This window comes from Protopterus annectens, chromosome 16.part0 (assembly GCF_019279795.1).
Source record: "Protopterus annectens isolate FY-2018-M chromosome 16.part0, PAN1.0, whole genome shotgun sequence".
Taxonomy (NCBI): domain Eukaryota; kingdom Metazoa; phylum Chordata; order Ceratodontiformes; family Protopteridae; genus Protopterus; species Protopterus annectens.
In genome coordinates, this window is record NC_056750.1 from 294832692 (window position 1) to 294859571 (window position 26880).

The 26880-nt window shown below is 39.3% G+C and overlaps 1 protein-coding gene across 1 annotated transcript in view; it reads left to right on the forward strand.

The window, feature by feature from the left end:
- The window catches only part of LOC122790588 (collagen alpha-1(XXVII) chain-like), a 1538899-nt gene that overhangs the window by 737315 nt on the left and 774704 nt on the right, over window positions 1–26880 (forward strand). The window contains exon 20 of the mRNA XM_044058114.1: window positions 18139–18192. Within this exon, the coding sequence (XP_043914049.1) occupies window positions 18139–18192 (54 nt within the window). The remainder of the gene's footprint in view (window positions 1–18138; window positions 18193–26880) is intronic.

Consider the following 26880-nt stretch of genomic DNA (forward strand, 5'->3'; position numbering starts at 1 on the left):
GTTGCTGGAAATATTCTGAAATGGATAATTTAAGTCAATAGGATAAGTGAGTATGCATTTAAAACAATCAGGATGGTGAATCCAAAAGAACATGGGCATTTATGCATGGTCTTAAAAAAGTGTGCGTGTCGGGGGATGGGCATGATGTAAAAACAGACCAGGGCCCAAGGTTCACTGAATCCACCCACACTTCACTGTTAGAATCTCCTTGTGTCCTGACTGGAGTGCTTCTCAAACAATCTGGAATTATAAAGCTGATAAGTATATTCCTTGGCACTTTAACTTTTCAGAGTTCTACATTGTCTTATTTTTTTTGCCTGACTGAATTATTTTTTATATTTGCTGACTTTGTTTGCTGTTTTCACATCTGTTCTGAAACTGAGTTTGTCCCTCCTACCCACCCTATTCCTGTGGTGGTGTTATAGTTGGTGGCTTTGCAGTTACCTGCCACTACTGTAAATTTGATCTGGGACACACTTCCCAGTCTAGTGTTCATTCTGTCTGATACAGGGAGAACATTTGAGAAGGTCAGTCCACTTAGGTTCTTAACCTTGAATTATCTTCTGCTTCTCCTTCCTCCCTTTGCAGTTTACTAACAAAAAAAACTCTCTCCTTGTGTTCTGACTGAGTGTGCTTCTCAGCTGATAAGTATATTTGTTTGCACTTTTCGACTGTTCAGAGTTGAATTTAGTTCAAAATAAATTTTGATAAATTGCATTTATTTAAACTGTATTTGATTTAATACTGCTACAAATTCAAGTGTGCTAGCTTGCACTGCACTTGAATTGTTTTTAGTGCTGTTTTAGATGCTTTCTGAAAAAAAATCTAAGCTTGTTTCCTGCTTTTCCTGTAACTAGTCTAGTCCAGATACAGATTTGTTGTATCCAGGACTTTTGGTTAGCTTCTGAGACCCCCAAGCCTTTCTGTGTTAGAGGGGACGCCTTCTAGCTTATCATTGGGAGTGTAAGCACTAGGTAGCCTAACTACCACAAGAGGAGTGGTTTCTGGCCCAGAAATTGTAGTTTATTGGCCATTTGGGCAGTTTTTCCATACCTTTCAACTTTCTAGTTTAAAAGCCCACATTTGCACTTGTTTCCTGCCTTTCCTGTAACTAGTTTAGACCAGATACAGATTTGCTGTATCCTTACTGTTGGTAAGCTTCTGAGCCCCCCAAGCATTTCTGTGTTGGAGGGAAGCCTTCTAGCTTAACAGTGGGAGTGGTAAGCTCTAGGTAGCCTGTCTACCACAAGAGGACTGGTTTCTGGCCCATAAATTGTAGTTTATTGGCCATTTGGGCAGTTTTTATATATCTTTCAACTTTCTGGCTTAAAAGCCCATGTCTGCACTTTTTTTCTGCCTTTCCTATAACTAGTCTAGTCCAGATACAGATTTGCTGTATCCAGGACTGTTAGTTAGCTTCTGAGTCCCTCAAGCCTTTCTGTGTTGGAAGGAAGCCTTCTAGCTTATCAGTGGGAGTGGTAAGCACTAGGTAGCCTATGTACCACAAGAGGAGTGGTTTCTGGCCCAGAAATTGTAGTTTATTTGACGTTTGGGCAGTTTTTCCATCTCTTTCAACTTTCTGGTTTAAAAGCCTGCGATTGCACTTGTTTCCTGCCTTTCCTGTAACTAGTCTAGTCCAGATACAGATCTGCTGTATCCAGGACTGTTGATAAGCTCCTGAGCCACCCCCAAGACTTTCTGAGTTGGAAGGAAGCCTTCTAGCTTATCGGTGGGAGTGGTAAGCTCTAGGTAGCCTATCTACCACAAGAGGAGAGGTTTCTGGCCCAGAAATTGTAGTTTATTGGCCAGTTGGGCAGTTTTTTCATCTCTTTCAACTTTCTGGTTTAAAAGCCTGTGTTTGTGCTTGTTTCCCACCTTTCCTGTAACTAGTCTATTCCAGATACAGATTTGCTGTATCCAGGACTGTTTGTAAGCTTCTGAACCCCCCCCAAGCCTTTCTGGTTTTAGGGATGCCTTCTAGCTTATCAGTGGGAGTGGTAAGAACTAGGTAGTCTATCTACCACAAGAGGAGTGGTTTCTGGCCCAGAAATTGTAGTTTATTGGCTGTTTGGTCAGTTTTTCCATCTCTTTCAACTTTCTGGTTTAGAAGCCTACATTTGCACTTGTTTCCCACCTTTCCTATAACTAGTCTAGTCCCGATGCAGATTTGCTGTATCCAGGACTGTTTGTAAGCTTCTGAGTAGTGCCAAAGTCTGCTCTTCAGTTTTTCCCTTAGATCTGCTAGTTCTCTCCTCTCCTGCACTTTTACTAGCTTATTAGTTTAGCACTCTACCAGACTTCTTGTAGCAATTATTGTAGCACACAAAAGTGTTACCAGCACTAAACGTTCTACAAGAAAACAGCTCCAGTACTTATTATTAATGCCCCCTCCAGGCATGTCTAAAGGTCAGTTTCCTGTGCTTTCTCCTATTAACCTGGTGAACTTGGGCATCCTGAGGCAATGTAGCAACTGCCTCATGTACACTGACAACCCTCTCCTTTTAGCTCCCAACACTCAGACTTAAGAGCACTTGTATATCCAAACTGGAAGCCACGCACTATCCAGCCAAGACTGGAATAGCTGGTCAAGAGGAGAAGGTCAACACTTGCACTACACCACATGGAGCATGTAGCCCTCCAGAACACACACCAACACTGTCTTCACATAAATGCACAAACCACACACCCACCTTCACTGAGGCTCTCAATAAAAATCTACCCAACCAGTAGAGACCTCCAAGGCAGAAACTCACTTGACCATAACACAACACTAATCATGAGACACATAACTCTCCTAAACAGTGTGCAACTCAGCCAAAGCCCCTAAGGCAAAACAGCATGCCCAACACACTAGTCATAGGTGACTCAATAGTGAGGCACACTGATGTCCCACTCACTAGGTTGAATAAGGAGAAAGTAACAGTCAGCTGCCTGTCAGGTGTCAGGATCCGCCACATAATACACACACTCAGGTCCCTCAACAACAGGAACAAATATGACTCTGTCATTGTACATGTGGGTGTGAATGACCTAAGATGTACCTCCCTGGACTACATGAAAAGAGAAATGGAGGAGCTCTCAGATTATGTAGCCCAGGTTGATATGGCCCTAGCCCTGAGTAGCATCCTACCATCACCCAGAATGATACCACAGTACAAACAGAAAATGATTGATTTCAACAATTGGCTAAGTTTCTGGTGTCATTCTAAGGGAATCCAGTATCTGTCCGCCTGGGATGACATGATTGACAGACCTCGATGCTTTGCTAGAGATGGCCTGCATCTGTCACCCCTGGGCTTCTGGATATTGGCTAAAGCTCTTGCCACACCTATATTGCCTTTTTAGGCGGTGTTCCAAAGACCAAATTACCACCGTAACAGCTACAAACAAATGCAGTCTGTGGGTCATGCTGCTCGACGCTAGAAGTCTAAATCTCAAAATGCACTCACTCGAAGCACTCCTTAAAATGAAGAACCTTGACATTTGTGCTGTAACAGAGACCTGGTTCAAGGCAGCAAAAAGCACCCCTGCACTACCAGGCTATAACTCATTCCACACCTTTCGACCCCAGAACTTGGATCGAAGCTCCAAAGGCAGTGGTGTTTCCATATTCATAAAGGATGCACACACCTCCAGACTGGTAGCCCAACATAACGCATCTGAGATACTTCAGGTGCAGCTAACATTGGGTAAGACAGCGATTCAGGTCGTAGCCTGCTATAGATCCCCTACCATGTCCCAAGACTCACACTCCACGTTCCTAAGCACCCATGAAAATATTAGGGTCCAACCTAACACTCTCATAGTGGGCGACTTCAACTACCCCTCCATTAACTGGGAAAACTACTCTTGTACCAATACACTTGCCCAACGCTTTCTGGAATTCATTAATTCAAATGCCCATGACCAGCTCGTTCTTACCCCCCATTAGAGGTAGCAACATCCTTGGCCTGATCATTACTTCCCAGATATGCTCAGAATTAGTCCAAAATGACAAAAAATACACCAAACCCACAGACATTGCCAACATCCTAGCTGACAGGTTCAGCGCAAACTTCTCTCCCCCTCCCCACCAAAAGGGCAAATATCTATCCCAGCAGAGTGTTCCCCTCCTGACATCTCAGATGCTCAGGTAAGAGCCGCCTTCTCCAAAGCAAAAAACACAGCATCAATGGGACCAGACAGTGTCCCGGGCTGCGTCCTACATGAACTCCAAGAAGAGCTAAACCCAAACATAAAACTACTGTTCAATCTCAGCCTTACTACAGGATATGTACCCAAAGAGTGGCGTACAGCAACAGTGGTCCCTCTCCACAAAGGTGGTGCCTCAACGGATCCTGGAAACTATTGCCCTATAAGCCTGACTAGCTTGGTCTGCAAAGCTATGGAAAGGATCGTCATGGACCTCATAAATAAAGATTTTGGGGACCTACAGACACTGGATCCCACCCAGTTCGGCTTTGTTAAGGGCAGATCCTGCCTCTTAAACCGAGTCGATTTCTTTGAAACAGTCACCAAGGCCATTGACGAGGGGAAGGTGGTCCACACAGCCTACCTGGACCTCGCAAAAGCCTTTGATACAATACCCCACTCGGGCATTATAGATAAGTTCACCAGCTTAAATATAAATTCCTATGTCACTAGATGGGTTGCAAACTGGCTCAAGGACAGAACCCACATGGTTAGAATTGCTGGAGCCATGTCAGACTCCAAACCAGTTACAAGTGGCGTCCCACAAGGCTCAGTCTTGGGACCTCTCTTGTTCGGTATATATTTCTCGGAGGTACAGGCCAACACGGAAGGACTGTGGCTGACCAAGTTCGCAGATGACTGCAAACTAGGCGCCATAATCGACTCTCCAGCAGACACAAGCATCCTCCAAAAGGGCCTCATAGAAACAGACAACTGGTGTTAGAGCCATGGCCTTAAGCTAAATGCCAAAAAGTGTATAGTCATCCCCTTTGGCAAAAACAAAGTGCCCACAAATTACCACATAGGTGGTAATCCATTAATCTGGAAGAAGTAATTAGGGACCTGGGGACCCAAGTTGATAACAATCTCTCATTTGACAACCACGTGGCCAAAGTGGTTAGAAAAACATTTTATATAGCCCACCTAATCATGAAGAGATTCACATCTAGATCAGGGGAGGTCATCGTGCCTCTTTACTCATCCCTCATCAGGCCCATAATTGAGTACAATGCCCCTTTTGGGATGTACCTTACCAGACACCTGCAGCAACTGGAAAGACCCCAAAAGTACCTCACCAAGAGGATCAAAGGGCTCAAACAGATGCCATATGCTGCCCGGTTAAAGAAACTCCAGCTCTACTCAGTGGCATACCGCCTGCTCAGAGGCGATCTGTGCCTGACGTATAAAGCCATGTCCAAACCAGAATTAATGGACATGCTGCACCTCAGAAAATCCAAATCCCATTGAGCTACGCACTCAAGAGACTTGAACCTCAGCACTGAAATAAATAGGACATGCTGGAGGGACAGATTCATAACCCAGAGGCTCCCTTCACTCTGGAATAAAATCCCAGTCCAGGTTAGGCAGAGTCCCTCATTGACTCTCTTCAAGAGGAATCTTGATGAGTGGATGGGGGATCATAGGTTTACCCCGGGTATCACTTCTGTGTCACTGTTAGACAGAGGCACAGTATACTAACCTTGAAAAAGGGCATAGCAAAATTAATTTAAAATGAGTGGCGAAAGTCAAACATACTCTGGCTAGGCTTATAAATGCCCTAGGGCAGATAGCCTAGTATGAACCTATGAATCTATGAACCTATGAACTAATGTGGCTGACCGTTGCTCTACACCAATAGTCAACTTCTCCCTGGTTAGATCCGACCACAAACTAATCACCTTGGAAATCCACACCCCCCCCCCCAAAGGTATCCACCATGAAAAACTTCTCCAAAGCTAACTTTGGGCTCCTAAAAACAGAGGTGGCTAATTTCACAGCACCCATGCAAATGGAGAATAGTTGCATGACTGCCGAATCATACACCAATGCACTGTAAGAACACGTACACAGTAGAACCAAGACGCTCTCCTCAAAAAAAGGAAGCCAATCTGGTGGTCCCCTGACATAAACAAACTCTACAACAGGATGAGGAAACTGATGCACAATAAGGTGAAGTCCCAAGACCGGAAAAAAATCCTTATCAGCCTCAACAAAAGATTGAGATCCCTCATCAAATCCTCTAAAGCTAGCTATGGAAACAGAATTTCAGCAGATAGTAAAGACAACCATAAGGCCTTCTATAGTTATGTAAAGAGTCTCCACGGCAATACCCAGATTTGCTCTGAGCTACTGCACAGTAGTACCTCCTATACCGAGCCAACAGATATTGCCAGTATATACTGGCCGACAGATTCAGTGCCAACTTTACCTCCCCCCCCAAAGGACTAATCACAATACCAGTAGATTGCCAGGCTTCCAGTATTACTGTTGCACAGGTTAAAACAGCACTGTGCAAGGCCAAGAATACAGCTTCTGTGGGACCTGACAATATCCCTGGCTGTGTTCTACATGAACTACAGAGTGAACTGGCACCTCACCTGTGTGCCCTGTTCAATCACAGCCTCACCTCAGGATTTGTCCCTACCAAATGGCACACTGCTACAGTCATCCCTCTCCACAAGGGAGGAGCGACTACAGATCCCAGGAACTATCGCCCCATTAGCCTGATGAGTCTGATATGTAATGTTGTGGAATGCATCATCATGGACCTAGTACACAAGGATATAGGGAATCTCCAAACTCTGGATCCTATACAGTTTGATTTTGTGAAGCCTAGATCATGCCTGCTTAACTTGGTCGACTTCTCTGAGTCAGTCACCAGAGCTGTGGATGAAGGCAAGGTGGTTCATACAACCTACCTTGATCTGGCCAAGGCCTTTGATACCATTCCCCACTCAGGAATCATAGAAAAACTCACTAAGCTAGGCATCAACCCCTATATCACTAGGTGGGTTGCAAACTGGCTCAAAGATAGAACTCACAGTGTGAAAGTAGCTGACTGCAAGTCAAACTGTCAAACAGTCATGAGTGGAGTCCCACAGGGTTCGCTTCTGGGTCCTCTCCTGTTTGGTATCTACTTCTCTGAAGTCCAGGCCAACACGAAGGGACTCTGGCAGACAACGTTTGTAGATGATTGCAAGCTGGGAGCTATTATTACCTCCCCAGGTGATGTTGACATCCTACAGAAAGCCCTCAATGAGACCCAACGACTGGTGCCAGAACCATGGCCTTAAGCTCAATGCCAAAAAAATGTGTTGTCATCCCCCTTGGGGAAAAACCCAGTTCCCTTGAATTACCACATCGATGGTAGTCCACTGAAGACAGAAGATGTTATAAGAGATCTAGGAACACCGAGTTGACAGCAACCTCTCTTCTGACCACCACATTGCCATTGTGGTCAAAAGGACCTTCTATGTGGCACATCTTATTACTAAGGGTTTTGCATCCATGAAGAAAGAAGTCATTGTCTCCCTCTACTCTTCCCTCATTAGGCCAGTCATCTAGTACAATGCCCCATTTGGCATGTACCTCACTAGACACCTGCAACAACTGGAGAGGCCACAAAAGTACCTCACAAAGAGGATCCTAGGCCTTAAACATTTGTCCTATATGGACAGACTCAAAAAACTCCAAATATTCTCTATCTCATATCGTCTACTTAGAGGTGATGTCAGCTTGACTTACAAAGCCATGTCTGACCCAGCTCTGTTAGAAATGCTACATCGAAAGAAATCCCAATCCCTCCGCACTACATGCTCCAGAGACCTCAACCTCATTACCACAATCAACAGAACATGCTGGAGGGACAGGTTCATAACCCAGAGACTGCCCATGCTATGAAATAGACTTCCCATACATGTCAAGCAGAGCACCTCACTGGCCCTCTTCAAGAGGAATCTTGATGAGTGGATGGAAAATAGAAAATTCACTGCGGGGATCACTCCAGTGGCACTACACGACAGGGGCACTAGGAACTAAGGTCGGGTAGCACTATGCCAGGGTAATTCTATGGGCTAGGCTTGTAAAGGCTCCAGGGCCATTAGCCTAGTACAAACCTGTGAACCTATGAACTTGTACTGCATAAGCAGTATTATATCAAGGCACACAGACTGCTATGCTGCACACCCAGCTAATGTATTGTATTCTGTAATTATGGCAGAATGATGCAGGCCACACATAGTGCTATGCAGTGCACATCTGTAGCCATTCTTCACCCCTCCCAGAGTCCAGGTTCTGCCATCTGCAAAACTGAAAACACATAGAATTGCATGGAAACACACACACACACACACACACACACACACACACACACACACACACACACACACACACAAACACATAAAAAACTCTGTGTTTGAGCCTGCAGCATTGGAGTAAGGTAATAAAGCCTTGCCTACAATCCCAGGTGACTGAAGCTGGACTAACGGCTTGAGTGCTTGATGGCACAGTCAGGGTGGATGGCTAGGGGAAGAGATGGCAGTTCTCACCTAAATAGCACCACTGTTCTAATGACAAGTCCACAGCTGGAGAGTGGGAGTGGCTGTCCAAGTTGGTAACAGTAGCCTCTGTCTGTGTATGTGGGAGAGCACACACATGTAGACAGTGGAACATAGGCAGCTCTTACATGTAAGTGCTCACATTACCACCAGGGGTGTGGATAGGCCAAAATAAAGAAAAAGCTTTCATTGCATGAATGCTGGCTAGCAACAGTTTGAAGCACCCTCATGGCTGTCTGGATGATAGCTTCCATCAGACAGAATCAGTCAGTCATAATGGACATTAGACATGGGAGTAAAGATAATAGTGTGTGTCTTGGCCCATGGCACTTGTTTGCCAGACATCCGTCTATTTATTGTTTGTTAACTGAAAGGGCTAGTATAAGACCATTTTCAACCACTTCCTGGCCTGTGTTGCAGACATATAAAGAGTAGACGAAAATACTAGCAGATTGATTACAGTTATTATTATATAAAATACTGGATATGAATATATGTTGCAAACTTACAACTGGTAACTGTCAGAAGACCTGGAAGGTGGAAACTAGTTATAAAAGACACAGAAAATATAAAGGCAAGATCAATAAAAAAGCGGGAGGATAACCAACAACAAGGAAGTATCTTATATCATCTTTTGTCTTGTGTGCTGTCATCCTTCTCATTGTTAATTGTATCACAATCTGTGAACTTTCCTTTCAAACATCTCATAATGCTTCTTTTAACAACTACCTCCCTTCACTCTAAAAGGTCCTTTGTTTATTATGCTAAATTACAGGCTGCCATGCTATGTGTCATTTTGATCTTGTCTGACAGTCCTCATTTAACAGTTTGCTCTACACAGAAAAATTGTATACTGCACTGAACATGTTCAGTATGCCATACATTCCTTGTAGCTGTGCAGAAACATGTACTGTTGTGTGCTTAATCCTGTTCATTATGTCAAATGTGGGCTGTATTTTGGTATCTCCAGTGTATAGCTATCCACTTAAAAAATTATCATATATATTGTATGAGAAAGGGACACACTTATAGTGCTATATCGAAACACATATTGGAGATGGGACAGGAACATCAATTTAGGTTTAATGTTTTAGAAATAGTTAAGAATGATGTTAGATTAGGAAATATATCTAATGCTACTGAGGAGAAAGAGCTTAAATGGATCATCAGGCTTAGAGCACACTTGGGAAAGGGTCTTAATGACCACATTACAATTACATCTAAACTTAAGAATAGGAAACTTAAAAAATGATCATGTATGTATATATGTTTTTAGTGAAACTGATGTGTATGTATTTTTAATAACACTGATAGTTTCAGTGACACTAATATGTGTGTTTGTGATTTTTTTATTTTAAATATTTGTGTTTCTGTATATTGTTCTTATAATATTAAATTTATCTGGTAATTAAGTGGTTACTTTTAAGAGTTATGTAAATCAGTGAGATTTCAGCATGTAACTGGGTAGTTTGATATTACTTGTGTATTTAATGAGAGTATTGCTTTAGTTTTGTGAAGGTCTGATGAAGCAAATGTTCTAGTTGTGAAAGCGCTTACCTATCTATCCATCATTAAAACATTTTATTGGATCCTGTCCACTGGAAATATTTTATTCAATTTGTTTACTGGATTATCTGCTGTAAGCTGCTGAGAGTATTGTTTGGTGACAGCTATCCATGTCTGTTAATCTTTTATGCCAATTTTTAGTATGTAATTTTAGATTAGAAGCTATATTCAGTAATAATGGAGCAAGGCTGCCAATATTTAAAAAAAAGACCCGTCAAATATTTAGAAGCAGAAACATAAGTTACTAGTCTGTTTGCTAAAGTGAGGAGTTATTTCTTTCATAGACAATGTATGCAATGCATGGAATACATTTTCAGAATTACTTATAGAATGCAAACATAGAGTAGTCATGTATTTAGATACAGTGAAAGAGGGAGAGAGCCGCATGTTATCCCAAGTTTAGTGGATGCATGCAACTCAAGTTCAACATGGTTAGAGGACAAATACAAATATAGAGTTCAGATATGTATGAAATGTGCATACTAGAGCTCTGCCAACAGGAATGAAAAGATGAAGCTCTGGCTGATTAGGAGTGTAGATTTTATAATACTTCTGAATGTAAATTTTTTTTATGTTTCTGGGCAAATCAGTGATTGTAGTATTATCAGAAGAGTGGCACTAAATTATTTCACTTTTTTTGATTTCTCCAAGTCTTTTGGGTTTCTAAAACCATGACAGGAATGGACCCCATTCCTAAGTCAGAGTACGATTAAAGTTCATGAAATTAGCATTATTTTACTCTTTAATGTTAGCCAAAAGTGCTCTTTGTAGTACCCACAATGTGCCCAGCAATGACTCTTTCTGCAATTCAGATGGTGTTACATGAATTGGTAACATATCTAAATATGATTGTAAATTCTTTTTTATAAGACCAGTTGCTCCTACTACTATTGGAAGTGTCTGGGTATCTTTCTTCCACATGGCTCTCGTTTCTGCCTGCAGATCAAGGTATTTTATGACTTTGCAGTACCCACAATGTGCCCAGCAATGACTCTTTCTGCAATTCAGATGGTGTTACATGAATTGGTAATATATCTAAATATGATTGTAAATTCTTTTTTATAAGACCAGTTGCTCCTACTACTGTTGGAAGTGTCTGGGTATCTTTCTTCCACATGGCTCTCGTTTCTGCCTGCAGATCAAGGTATTTTATGACTTTGTGTCTCTCTGTACACAAGACACTATAGTCACTAGGTGTGGCAATTTCAATGATCAATGCTACTTTTGTCTTCTTTTCTTGGATCACTATGTCCAGTTTTCTAGCATCTATCTTTTGGACTGTTGGTATTGGGTGATCCCATGTGATGCAAACTTCATCATTTTCTATGATTCTCTGTGGCTCATGTTTCCAATGTTTTTCAGCCACTTCAATACCATAATGTTTGCACAATATCCAGTGTAACAATCTCGCCACATTATTATGCCTTTCAGTATACAGTCCCTCTGCCATTAGAGCATCACAACCAGCAATAAGGTGTATAACTGTTTCCAACTCGGTTCCACAAAACCTACATATGTCTGTTTCTCCCACATGATCAATGGACTTAGTAAACCAGCGTGTAATCAGCCCGCTGTCTTGGGCTGCCAATATTAACCTTTCATTTCTTGATGTATATTCAACTCTCCTTAACCATTCCTGCGTTTGTTCTTGATCAACATGAGGCTCTTCCAGAAGTTTTTTATACTTGCAACTGTATTTATGTTTTTTCCACATTTCTTGCTTATTCATCTGATCCTTCACCTTATATTCTTTCTTTTCTTTTTTAGCACATTCAGTTGCTGCCTGTTTTTTATCCACTTCTGGTTTGATTTCCATTCCTGCTTGATGTCGATATGCTTCTGCTAAATTAAGCAGAGATGTCATCTTAGATTTATTCTCCTCATATTTCAAAACTTTCACCACATTTGGATCTTTTGAGGTCAATAGATGTGTGTGGAGCCCCACGATTGCAGATCTATACATGTAATCAGTTTCAAGGAGGCCCATCCCACCTTCAAAACGGGTGATATATAATCTTGGTATACACTGATTTTTATAAATCATTTGGTGAGCATGAAGCAACCTTCTTGTTTTGATATCCAATCTAGCCAACACTTTTTGGGGCAAGTCAATCACTCCAAAACTATAAGTTAGGACAGGAAGAGCAAATTGATTTATAGCTTGGATCTTGTTCCTAGGTATCAGTGCTGTTTTCAGGATTAATTTAAGTCTTCTAAAGTACTCCTTACTAAGCCTTATTCGCATTTGTTTATGTTTTATTGCTGATCCTTCATCAATTCCCAAGTATTTATACACCCCCCTCCCTTGCTCAAGTTCTTTTATATCACATTCTTGTCCCAAACTGATGTTTTCCTGGTGCTGCAATTTTCCTTTTTTAAAGGTTGCTTTTGCACATTTATCAAGACCAAATGACATTCCGATATCATCTGAAAAAGTTTTGACAACCTGCAGCTGTGCTTTCAGTTCCACATCTGATGAACTGTACAATTTTAAATCATCAATAAATAGAAGATGAGAAGTCATTAGACTTTGTTGTTTTCTAGAAGCCAAATTGTAGCCATGGCCTAGGCTGTTAAGTAAGCAGCTTAATGGGTTAATGGCAAGGCAGAATAACAAGGGTGACAAAGAGTCGCCCTGGAATATCCCCCTTTGAATTTTTATCCCTGGGATAATAATCTGTCCTTTATCATGGCTTAATTGCAAAGTGGTCTGCCACTGTTTCATCGTTACTATAATGTAGTCAATCATTGTAGGGTGTATCTTATACATTTTTAAGCACTCTTTTATCCATGAATGTGGGATACTATCAAATGCTTTTTTGTAGTCAATCCATGCCATACTTAGGTTCTTCCCTTCTTACAATTCTCTACTTTAACTTTGTTTAACAACAAATGTTCCTTTATTCCATATGACTTTCTTTTATTGCCCTTTTTTTCTACTGCCATAATTGAGTTTTCTTCTAAATGGCTATAAACTCTGTCAGTGTCAATTATCATGTATAGTTTGTATGTTGTCAGAAGACAAGTTATTGGTCTACAATTTTTAGGGTAGCTTGCAGGTTCACTCTTAAGTAAGAGCATTGTTTTTCCTGTTGTTAACCAGTGCGGTGTGTGTTCGGGGTGCATGTATAAATAGTTCTTACTCATGGCTAAATCATCATGCAAAGAAGTTAATACTTTAAGCCAGAAGTTAGGTACTGCATCTGGGCCTGGGGTTTTCCAGTTAGAGGCTTTTCTCAACTTTATTTCAATCTCTCTAGTTGTTATTTCATCCCATTTCATATCCTGTACCTTTAAACTTCTTATCCTCTCTTTTACTTCTTCTATCCATTAAGCATTTTTGTTATGTTCCACAGGATCTTCATAGATACTTCTCCAAAATGTATCTACTTCCTCTTTTTTTGGCGGTCTATCTATTCCTTTTACCTTATTTCCCAGTTCTCTATAAAACTTTTTTGGGTCATCAATAATGTGTTTATTTTGTGTTTTTCCTTTATATTTATCTTCGTATCTTCTAAGTCTTTTCGCCTGTTTTGTAATTTTTAGTTTGTTATCTCCAATAGTGCATAATAGATCCTAATACCACGCATCTATTTTTCTTAATATTTTCATTGATCTGTTCCCTCTTCTATAATCTTCTAACAGTGATACTTCTTGTCTTAGCTGCTTTATAGTTTTCTCTTTTCGATATTTCCATGATGGTATTCGCTGTTGCCCCCTCTTTTCCCTCGCTACCCTATGTTCCTGTGGTAGAACTTTATCAGTTATTAATTTAGCAGCACAGTAATATATTCTGTTTACTTCTGACTTTTGGGGTTTTATTAACCTTCTGCCGTCTATTTCTCTCATTGATCTTGATATATCTATATTTGTCTATTAAATCAAGCAACTCTTCTCTTAACTCCTTTTCTTCCATACTGAGGGTACATCCCTTGTTTTCCATTTCCTGTGGGCATTCTATAGAAAGTTCTATAGCATCTTCCTGTGGCACATTCACTTCAATTTCATCCTATGTCTTCTGTTGTTCTGTCATATGGGAACTCACTGGCCCATCACTCCTCAACATTGACTGCATCAGAGTTTCCACAGTTTCCTGTTTCTTTCCTTGCTGTCTAGCTTCAAATGAATGTTTATACTGGTTTCTTGTGGAAGGCTCCAAAATATCTTGATATGGCACCTGACCAGTTACTTCCTGTTCCACTGGTTTCCCCTTAATTTGGATATCCATTGCTCTATCCTGTTGTGGTGCTTTATGCATTTTATTTTCTACACTGAATCCTTCTCTTTGCAGCTGTTCCATTACTTCAATTTCTATTTCTTTGACTTCTCCATTACTCATCTCTTTTTCTACTTTTCCTCTTAGACTTCATATTTTTTGTATTGTAAAGTTTTTCATATCCAGATTCCTTTGCCAATATTTTTCTTCAAATATCTTTGGTGCTGCTCTTTTTGTATTAATTAATTTTGCTTTCTCCTTTGCATAAATATTACAACATATTAATTTGCTTTTCCTTTCCCCTGTCCATATTTCTTCTTCACATGTCTCCTGGTCTTCTTGCTTTTATTATTCTGGGGACATACTCCAGCATACTGTGATGTAGTCTGTTTTAGACCTTCTACATTAAATCCTTCACTTTGCAGGCACTCCATAACTTCAGCTTCTATTTATTTAACCTTTACTTTACTAATCGTCTTTTCTACATTATGTTTTTGTGTTATTAATCTTTTTATTGTGAAATTTTCCATATCTGGTTGCCTTTGCCTGTATTTCTCTTCGAATACTTTTGAGACTGCCTTCTCTATATTAGTTAACTTAGCTTTCTCCTTTGCATAAATATTGCACCGTATCAAATCTCTCTTTCTTTCCCATGTCCATATCTCTTTTTTAGCTTTTTCAAATATCTCTAAGTTTTGTTGTTTATATTTTTCCACTTCCTCAAAGGCTTCTTTTTCCAAAGAGATCAAAGTTTCTTGATCTGTGTACTGTTTTTCAAAAATCTGTTGTATTAATGAACGCAAATTTTTATCTGAAGCTTCTAACAGTTTTTCCTGCGAAAGTATTTTTCTTTTCTCTAATTTCTCTCTTAATCATTTTGTATATCTTGTATCTGGAAATTCTGGGCTTCTTGCATAATAATAACAATACATAATTTCTTTCTTATCCTCAATAGTCCACTGTATCATCTTTATGGCTCTTTTTGGCCAATCAATTTTTGTCCTTTTTGTGGACTGCTGCTTCCTTCTACAACAGGGTGGCCATCCTCCTCCTGAGCCTGACCCCATTGTAGAAATATTTCCTCATTTTGAGGATTCTACACTGTCATTTTTTCCAGTCCTGGCACCAGTGCATCTACCAGGATTGGGCACTTTTTTATCCTGGGTCTTTTGCCCCCAGTTATCTTTCTTCATTTTTGATTTACTTCTGTCCATGATATATGCTATATAAATACAGTCTATATATCAGTATTGCCTTGGTGAGGTTTTGTGAAAAACTGGGTCCACCTCACGAAGGTACTCACCAAGACTTGAGGACGAATTTAATTTCAGCACTACTACTCCTCTCCTTTGCTTGCTGACTTTTCATCTCTCCATCAGGACCCAGTTCATCTCTCCATCAGGACCCTTTCATCTCTCCATTAGGACCCTTTCATCTCATTATCTCTTATTTCACCGATAAGAGGGGGGTGGTGGCCCTTGAGGTTTAACAGGAATTAGGTCTTAGATGTAACACTGGTCCTCTTTAGAGTCTTCATAAATTGCACTTTAGAGATGTATGGAAAGGCTACTAGAGGAGCCGCGGTGGTACAGTGGTAGCGTTGTTGCCTCACAGCAAGAGGTTCTCCTGTTCGATTCACGGCTGGAGTGCCTTCTGTGTGGAGTCTGCATGTCCTCCCCGCGGTCGAGTGGCCTCCGAAAGACATGTGAGAATGGGTGTGCCTTCGCTGAAGGTTGGGTGTCGGGCTGGCAACTCGGCACCATAAAAAAAATCTACTGCCAATCATTAGCGGACCAGAGTTCCGCTGTGGTGACCTCTAACCGGGAAAAGCCGAAAAGACAAACATTAGCATGAACTAGAGGAGACCTTTTATGGAAATGGTAGAAAAGATTTTCATTGAATTGTGGTAATATAGTTGATGGGGATTTCACTGCAGAAAAATGAATATTATGCATGTCTTAATATACAGAAATACAGTGGCAGGGTTTGGACTTTGTTCAGAGAACAGCAGAGAAAATAAAAAGTCTGTGATATCTTCAGGAAGCTTAACTATATCTTAGTAGTATATCAAATGCTCAGAAGGTTAGTGAAATGCAGGGGTACATTAGGATAGGCATTGCCAGTGGTATCAAAGAGGAGGATGTGCTGTCATGTTATCAGCTTGAACATAAGACCCCACCCTTTAGAGTTGCAATTCAAGTGCTGGAGACCAGATCCTCATATGGATACAAAGTGAAAAATACCCAAAGAAGAGCAACTAGGTTGGCATCTGTTCTTTATTAAGGATACTGTGTAAAGAAGCTGAGAGATCCCAATGTATACACATGCAGTCAAGAAAGAAAGATTAAGAGGCATTGTATTATATAGTCTGTGCGTAAAAAAAGAACATGGACATTAAATGCTACCAGTGATCAGGGGGCAAGCATGTAGAATCTGGATTGCATTTGAACTTTTTAATAGCTTCTGATGTAACTTAAATTTGAAATTAAAAATGTCAGTGGTGCAAAAAGTAGCGCACTCCCCTTTGGTACAAAAAGGTGTTGGTTCTATTCCCATACCAGGAAGATGGATTGCTGACACTGTAGTGTACATAAGTGGGGTGCTGCACTCCTGAGTGTGTTATCTTTCAGAAGAGACATTAAACCAGGACCCCATCTGCCTGAGTTAGTGGATGTAAAAGATTTCAATGTACTTACTGAAAACAGTAGGTTAAGTTTAAATATTTATTTATTTATTTAACATTTGTTGACCGGGATAGTCCGACTAGGCCAGAGCCTATTTTCAGTGGAGGCCCGGGAGAAATGCTCAGAAAGCATGTCTTTGGAATGTGTGGGTAAACCATATTACCCGGAGGAAACCCATGCTTACTCAGGGAGGACATGCAGGCTCCACATAGAAGGCACCCCAGCCAAGAATAAAACCTGAGAACCAGTTGCTGTTGCCCTGGCCAAATTTCCCCTAGTAGTATAAATGCCACCTTAAGTTCTCCCTGAAAAGAGGCTACTATTCTTGTGGGACTAACCCAGTCAACAAAGAATGAATAAAACATCCAGAAATATACAAAGGTTAAATTCAGTTATGTATGCAGATGTACAGTCTTTGCAGAATGGTCTAGTAGAATGAATGAAGGATAGAAAAAAATTGTGTAGTATAGCATAAGGGGGGTGCTGCATTCCTGAGTGTGTTATCCTTCAGATGAGACATTAAACCAAGACTCCATCTGCCTGAGTTAGTGGATGTAAAAGATTCCAACATAGCTATCAAAAACAGTAAGGTAAGTTTAAATATTTATTTATTTATTTAACATTTGTTGACCGGGATAGTCCGACTAGGACACAGCCTGTTTTAAGCAGAAGCCCAGGGAGAAATGCTTCAGAAGCATGTCTTTGGAATGTGTGAAAAAACTTGAGTACCAAGAGGAAACCCAGGTAAACGCAAGGAGGACATGCAGACTCTGCACAGAAGGCACCCTAGCCTGGAATCGAGCCAGAGAACCTGTTGCTGTTGCCCTGGCTAAATTTCCCCTAGTAGCATAAATGCAATCTCAAGTTCCCCCTGAAAAGAGGCTGCTACCTTTGTGGGACTAACCCAGTCAACAAAGAATTAATAAAACATTCAGAAATATATAAAAGTTGAATTCAGTTATGTATGTAGATATACAGTCTTTGCAGAATGCTGTAGTAGAATGAATGAAGGACAGAAAAAAACTAGTGTTCATTTGAAATCCACAGTGAAACTACATTTGGGAAAACATAGGTAGTTTTTGATGAATATATTGTGATTCTGTGTTTCTTTGCTTCTGTAATTTTTACCATAATATTTTTAAAGGGGCATGCTGGACCACAAGGGATGGTGGGTGTACCAGGACCAAAAGGAGAAAAGGTAAGTTTTTTTTTCTGTGCATCTCTGCTTCTCCTGCTTATTTGGCTGAGCCAACCTGTATCTCAGGTCCCATTTATTTCTCCTGTATCCTGCTCAGTACCTGTATATGAATCTTTGCAACATTTTTTTTCTTGTTATTATTTCTTAATAGATTTCCTAGCCTTCACTGTGTGTGTACTTGTCTAAACAGAAATATTGAATGTTAAATACAGGAGTAATACCACTGAGGATTTATGTAATGCAAAAATCTTTAATAGGCTGTCATTTCTCCTTTGTACTATTTTCAAAAATAGCCTATTTACACTATTTTGTTTTGTACATTAGACTACTGTGTTTTAAATAATGGAGTGTGTGTGGGGGGGAGGGAGGGAATGGTTGGGTATACCTATGTGCTGTGAAAGTTCCAAGCAGCAGACAGTCCAGAGTTCTTATAAAAAAAAAAAAGTATTTCTTTCAGGTAAACACAAAATTGGGCTGACTTTGCCAAACCAAGAACCAAAATGCAGCAGTGAGTGGTGAATGCTCACAAAAGCAACTCAGTATCATAATAGGAATAGTTCAGTCCTTTAATTGCTTCTGCTGTAGCTATTGCTTAACAAAGGTACTTACGTGGATTTTGGGGCTGACAGTCTTATATACACTACACGGTTTTGACAGAAGTACAATAGGGTTATTCTACTCACTAGCCAATTCTTCAATCAATCCTAGCTTTACCATCTTTTTTTATCTTCTTTTGTACAACTTATCTGTGGGTTTCCTGTATCCTATATGATTTTAAGTTAACTTTTTCCATTTGAATTGTTTCATGTGCTCTTTTGTAACAATGTCTCTACTCAGTAATTTACAGAAAATGTATTTCTCAAAAGGAATTCTTGCACTTCTTGTTTCTGTGATTTTGAAGGGTGTCATCCACCAGTACTTTATACAGAATAATTACAGAATTCCTACAAATTCAAGTAAGTTGCTTTTGAGTGTACCAAAAGGATCTGTAATTTTATTTAGTGGTTTTAATTGGCTGAATATAGACGGTTTTATTATGAATTTTTCAACATACGACAAGCAAAAATTCGTCGACATGGTTAGTTTAAGTGAACTGGTGCAAGTGGTTGTGTCACCAAAATGCTATAACATTTTAAACCTCGTTTTCTTTCAAACTGTAGTGATATTCTTTCTAATCTTGAGATTATAGAAATCCTCAACATATCAGAGCATAATGCAGCCATATTAAACTTTAGTGCAAATATGTCATGTGACAAACTGACCAGGGTAAATACATTGAATCGAGACCTGGCAGGAGAACCATAGCATTAAATGTAAAAGCAAGGTGAAAGTTTTGACTTGGGCAAGTTTCATTCCATCTGTATCTCAGCTTTGGACTCTACAACTAAACTTACATATGATGATTCATCCAGAGTCTTCTTTAAAATTTGATTAAATGCTATTTATAAGAAGTATTCTATAGTGTATAATAACAGAATGTTAAAATTAATTTCAAAGAAATTGAGGCATGTTATACTATTGTGCAATGATAGGTTTAAAATAATTGTGTGAGAGATAAAAACAATATATATTACAAGTATGCCAGCTGACAAAGACAGTCTCATTCAAATGTATGTCCACTTAATAATGAATTGGTTGCAAATGCTACTTTGACAAGTGAATAAGTGCTAAATGTACAAGTAGAAATTGACCAGATTTTAACAGTGGGTTGCTTATACATTTAATTAGAGAGACAGTGGGTATTACTGTGTATCATATAGGATCATAAGATCATAGGAGGTTACTAGGCTAATGGCTTTAGGGCCCTTACAAGCTTGCCAAGTACAACTGCTGTTCCCAAGAATATCAAGGTATTAAGAAGAACTAAATCAACAGCTACTGTCCCTATCCAAGAGTGACACAGGTAAAACTCCCGAGGTGAATTTGTGGTTTCCCATCCAATCATCCAAATTACGCTTAAATAGGGTCAGTGAAGGGATCTGCTTCACCTGAATTGGAAGCTTGATCCAGAGGAAAGGTAACCTCTGTGAGGCATATCTGTCTCTCCAGCAAGTCCTGTTGATGTCACATACGAGACTGAGTTCCCTAGAGCTAGTTCATCTTATATCATTTGATTTACAAATGTGCAGCATTTCCATTAGAGCAGGATTGGAGATTGCTTTATATGCAAGGCAGAGGTCACCTGTAAGTAGTCTGTAAGACAGAGTATAGTAACAGTGATTTCAGTCTGTCAATGTATGACATATGCTGATGACCCTGAATTTTCTTTGTAAGAAACCTTTCTGATCTTTCCAGTTGCTGCAGGTGCCTGGTAAGGTACATACCAAAGGTATCATTGTATTCTATTATTGGCCTGATGAGTGAGGAGTACAGGGGAGTTTTCATTTGTTCTGCATGCAATGCCCTTTACTTATGAGGTGGGTGATGCAGAAAGCCTTTCTTACCACTGTGGAGACGTGGTGTTCAAAGGAAAGGTTGCTGTCAACCTGTGTGTTCAAATATCTCACTACTGATTGCGTGCTTAGGATGTTGTTGTTATTATGGTAATCTGCAGGGGCATCACCCTTGCCGAAGGGGATAATAATGCATTTTTTTTGCATTGAGTTTTAGCCCATGACTTTAACACCAGTTGTTTGTCTGTACAAGTCCCTCTTGTAGGATGCTGACATCATCTGGGGGCTCGATGACTGCACCCAGTTTCCAATCATCAGCAAACTTTGTCAGCCACAGGCCTTTTGTTTTAGCTTGTACATCTGAGAAGTAGATTCCAAACAATAGGGGCTCTAGCACTGATCCATATGGAACACCACTGGTTACTGGTCTGCTAGTGGAGGCAGAGTCACCTATTTTGACTGTGTACATTCTATCGGTGAGCCAGTTTGCAACCCACCTGACAATATAATTAACAGCTTATTTAAAACAGTCATGTCCCAATAGGATGAAATAAATCCACAGTCATTCCTATTTATAAGAAAGGTGATATGCTTAGTATACAACTATAGACCCATGTCTTCAATCTATATCGGGTAAATGCTCTGAACACTGTATTCTAAGCAAACTGAATTAAATGCATATAGTAAGAATACTGATATTTCCAGCATATATTTTAAGGAGCTAGTCTATCCTTAAAAATTGGGTGGAGTTTTATGATATTGTCAGCTTTGTTAATGATATTGGTCTGTCATTATTGCTAACCTGGATTTTGCAAAATATTTTAATATCTTGCCATATCATGCACTAATAACAACTAGTGATAAAACAGAGTATTAACAAATATATTACAAAATAGATCCATTGATGGTTTGTAGATTGAAACCAAAGAGTTCCTGTCATGGGCACACTCTCTGAAACTGCTATTAGATCAGGTCTCCATCAAAGATCTGTTTTGGGACTTGTATTGTTTGAGTTAGTATTCTTTGCATTCCCTAAGACATTGTTTACATGGTTAGCAAAAGGTGCAGATAGTTGCAAGATCAGGAGTGTAGTAACTTGAAACCTAGATATATTAAAATTAAATTAAATGAATATCTTTGGGGAAGTAAGTGAAGATGGAAGCCAAATTTAGTATTCCTAAATGCAATTATCAGAGTTTGGGGAAATTATGTATTAAGAGTAGTTAACTGCTATGAGATGCAATTACAAAACTAGACAAAATAAGGAACATTAAGGTCTTGGGGGTCATGCTGGAAGATGAGCTGTCATTTAAGAATCATGAAAATAAAACCAAGAGCTATGAAACAAGTAGAATTCTGTTTTAAGATTACACACTAGTGACCCTGATCACACAGTAGGACTTCATGTTATTCTTATCAGACTTAAACTGAAGTACAATTAATTTTTATTTTGTAATTATAGTTGAACTCAAGTAAAATCACTTAAATCAGTACAAAGAGGATTCACAAGTATGATTCATTCTTTATCAAACAAACCATATGAAGTAAGGTTAAAAGGTCTAGATATTATTTATATTAGCATGCAGACTGCTAAGGGTTAAACTTTGTTTGACTTTTGAAGTACTTAAATCTGAAATGTTACAAACAATGATGGGTTTGGAACTGCAAGCATCCTAAGATAATTAGTTAAGATTACATTACCTTACAACTTCTCAATGAAAAGGGTTTGTATACAACACATCTTACACTTCAGCTGTGGAATAAATTGACAGACCTAATTTGGAATGCAAAGAATTTTCATGAATTTAAACACTTACTTGACAGATATTTAGATGGTAGGAAATATTTGCATTAACATTAGGGAATACGTGCTCATTTTTATTTTTTTTTTATTTTTACATTTGTTTACTGGGAAAGTCCAACTAGATTAAAAACCCATTTTCATTGGAGGCCCAGGGAGAAAAGCTCCACATATTAACAATACATAAATTCTACAAATCAGAAAGAATTTTTTTTAACATGAAACAGAATTTACAAGACTTGTACAATAATATCAGTGTAACAGTTAAAGATAGCACAGTATATTTAAAACTTGTGTTGTTACACATTACCTAACAAGTGAAAAATCAACAGGGACAGGTTGTTATTAAACTGTAACCTTGCCAGTAGAGACTGAGAGGAGAGTGAAGGAGGAAGTGAGAGAGGAGGAACAGTATTTATTTGGGACAATTAATCTTAGTAGGTAGTAGTTGTTTAGGTTATAACTGGGAGGAGAAAATGGGATATGAGGAGTGGTGATTAGTGAGAGGGTAGTTTAATGAGTAGGAGAGAGCTGGCTGAAGTTGATAAATCTTAGCCTGGGTTAGAATAGGAGCAGAGCCAAGTGTTGGATAAATAATGTTGAATGCTTTTAAACTGATGGGTGTTGGTTCTAATAGAACAGGCTGTTTATTGACAGCCTTGAGGTCTGAATACTGGAACTTGAGAAATATGAACCTATGAACTTGTTTTGGGTAGGTACAACATCTTTTTGTTGATCTTGGCCCATGACATCTATTACTGCACTCCACATTTACCAGTGTTTCTTTCCAGGGTTTCAGCACATTTATATGATAAATCTGTTTAGTATGTCTCTTCTCTAACTGACTCACCTTATAGTTCACCTTGTTTATCAGATCACTTATACCATAAGGTCCATGTTCTTGGCCATAGCCACTAGAACCGAAACCTGGTCATCAGTTTGTAATGTCCTGTTCTGGGCATTTTTTTAAAAACACCTTTATTGAATTACCACTTGTGACATAGGCAAGTATACATTTATATCCAAGTAATCAAACCATATTGACCTTACTATGCCTGGGAAATTCAGATTCTGTATCCCAGTTCAAAAACTCATTTCCTTAGTTAGACTAATTTACTTGTCCAGTATTCCTGACGGAGTACTCTGTGGGGAATTTTTAAAGTCTACCAACTCAGTGCACTGCAAGAATATATGCTCAGGTACCTGTTTTTCCCCATCTACAGGAGGAAAAATTCTTTGGAGTCTGCTTGGGATACAGAAGTACCTAGGCAAACACTTCCGAGCAAAATTCCTAAATCTTCTAGATTTTGTTGCATATTTAGGAGACATACATATGCACTCCCATTGTTTCTTTGTGAATTGCTTATCTAATCATTCTTCCCAATCTTTTCTGACTTTCTCTGATTGATTTATATAGTTATCATGCAATATTTTTATGCCCTGCTAATTATCCCTTTTTAACAGCAGCTTTTATTCTAAATTAATCTAAAAACTCGACCAGTGCAGGCCTTTCATTTAGGATTCCACTATCCCTTTCTCTTTGCCTGTATTCTGAAATCAATCCCTGATAGGGCAGGCAGTCTCTAACTTGCAGTACAAATGTCTTCTTGGTCTCTTCTTGTTTTATTACATTTCTCTCTCTAATTATTTGTTCCCAATACTCTTCATTTCTTTGCCAGCTTCCTGTAATAAATTCCAGACCCCTATTGCCTATTTTCCGTGTCCCTAATTGCATTCATCCCCATGGGCAGAATTTCATTTCTCCATTTCTGTGTTGGTTTAGTATTTAGTATACTGTCTGCTATTTTATGAATGTATGACTGTTGTTATTCTCCTTAAAGATCTGCATCCTAAATCCCACTCTTTCTATTCTGGGCTTTCTGATTATAGATTTATTGTTGATTAGCCAGAGCCCTCTCCATGTGTATCCGCACAATAGTTATTATCAACTTCATTTTCTCCTGTAACTCAGTATAATGCCATACCACACTCCTAAAATATTTCCTGTACTATGTCCAGTATCTCTCTAGGGTGCGTGCTATATAATAATTTGAAGGGACTAAATCCTGTGGAGGCTTAGGGTATATCTTAGATGGAAAACACCAAGTAAAGCAGAAGTTGGCTCAGTTTTTCCTGTCTTTTTAATAACCTTTTTTAACATGGATTTTAGGGTCCTATTGAACAGTTCCGCCAAACTGTGTGGGAGTGATACATATTAGTACTTAACAGCTCTTTTGCAACCACTTTGGACTTTCTCTGGAGAGTAGCCTCAGGAAACCATGTAGCATAATCTGATATTACTAATATGTATATGTCTATTACTGGACCTCGCCAGAGGCCCTAAAACATCCATCACAATTCTTTCAAATGATATTTCAATTATCAGCATAGAAATAAGGGATTCAAATGCCATAGCAATTTTCAGTATTTTTCAGGAGTCCAGGCCAGTAGGTAATGCCCTTGCTTTAACCTTATCCATGCCCAACTGGCCCCACAATATGTTGCTGCAGGCCACTTTCCTGACTGTTATTCTAAACAGTTTTAGTGCTAGTAACTATTCTGTGACCTCCTCTTTCTGTCTCTATCTTTTTCTACCTTATACAACAGGTTAGTTATTTATCTCAAAGTATGGGTAGGCTGGCGGTGGTTTAGCAGGCAAATTTCCCTCCACTACCTTAGACATATTCTTCTATTGGGCTGTTCTAAAATTCAGATGACTTACTTATAGACCAGACAGATTGTGATCCTCCTTCATTTGCTATACTTCAAGCAGTATTAAGCTCTGACTCTCCCCCATCCCCCATTAAGGCAAGTACAAGAGTTTTCATGTTTCATTCATCGCAGAAAAAGGGTAGATTACTCCAATGCTCTACAGTACTTTATTTATTGTTTATTTTTATTTGAATTCTTGACCATTTTTAGCAGAATGATGTCATTTCATTAAAAGTAAAGCAAAATGATAGCCCTCAAGTTATTAGCAACATGTCTCAGAGTATATTTTTTATTTTTACAAGTCTGTTGGTTTTATAGAGTTAGTGTTTAATAACAGTTGATCTTATTCATTCAGTCCATGTGATCTGACTGGGTATGTCAGGCCACTGAAGATGGTATTGACAAACACAAAAAAACTGAAATCAGTACACTGAAACTCCTTCTGCAAGCATTGAAACAATTTTTTTTCAAAGGGGGCAAGCCCTCCTGCATCCTCCAGCGTACAGAATTTCATATATAAATACATATATATATATATATGTATATATATATATATATATATATATATATATATATATATATATATATACACACACACACACACACACACACACACACACACACACACACACACACACACACAAACACCAACTTCAAGGTCACACAGCAAGTGAGAAAAAGTCAGTCTTCACTTTCCTTGAAGGCAGTTTTGTCAAACTGGCTTCTGTTTCTTTGCATTCGCTGAAATCAACTTCGACAGACTGACATGCTCCCGATCCAACCTATCAATCCTCAGAACCACTCATTTGATATTGTTCAGCAGCATCAGTGCTCCAGCCTTGAGCTCCTACAACTTTTCCCCTCCCATAATGCATCATTTCCCCAAGTTACCCCAGATCTTATTTGCTGCCTTCATGAACAGACAGAGATCTTGGTAGCTAAGTGCTCCACCTCACTTTCTAAATATCTTTGGCAGATTTAGCAGCTGTTATTCAAAGTTTTGATTGTATTTGCTTTCCTAGCAATAGTTGGCCCTTATAAGTTAAGGACCTATTTTCATGGTAAACTTTTTCTCCTTTGTTGTAAGCCCCTTCTGTCAAGACATTTCCCAACAGTTCTTCTACTGGTTATTTACCTATTGTAAAGTTAGTAGGTTTAGGTTTAAGGAGAATTTGGGCATTTATCTAGTAATAACTCTTTCTTCTTATGTTAGATTAGATAGTTACTGATTATTCAGACTTATAGATAATTAGAATTGGTCTTAAAATTTATAGCGTATAGTCTATGTTGTTGCCCTAGGTGGCATTTTTGTGATTTTGCATTTATGGAGTATATAGACAAACAATCTGGCTTTAAAAAAATTACCCTATCTGGGCACAAAATCCCATCACAGGATTTGCACAACCAGAGTGTGGTCTGTGTTAGGGTGGCTCATCTCAAGGTGGACTTCAGATTTGCAAGAGCTTCAGCCCAAAAGTCCTCTCTGATTGAAAGGGTGAACTTATTTTGAAGGGGTTGCTTCCTGCAAGCCTAGAAACCACCAATGCTAAGAAACACCATGAAAAACATAGCAAGTCTCGAGACTCATATCTGAAGAAGAGACCAGTAGATCCATTGTCTCCACCTTTGACTGCAAAACAAATGAGGCTTGAAGACTCATTAGCCAGGATGCCAACACATTCTCCTCCACCAGATCTGACTCATTTGGATTCGGTTCCAAAGGATCCAATTCTGTTGTTAGACTTCCCCAGGAAAGAGGCTGTTGAGAAACTGGAACATTGC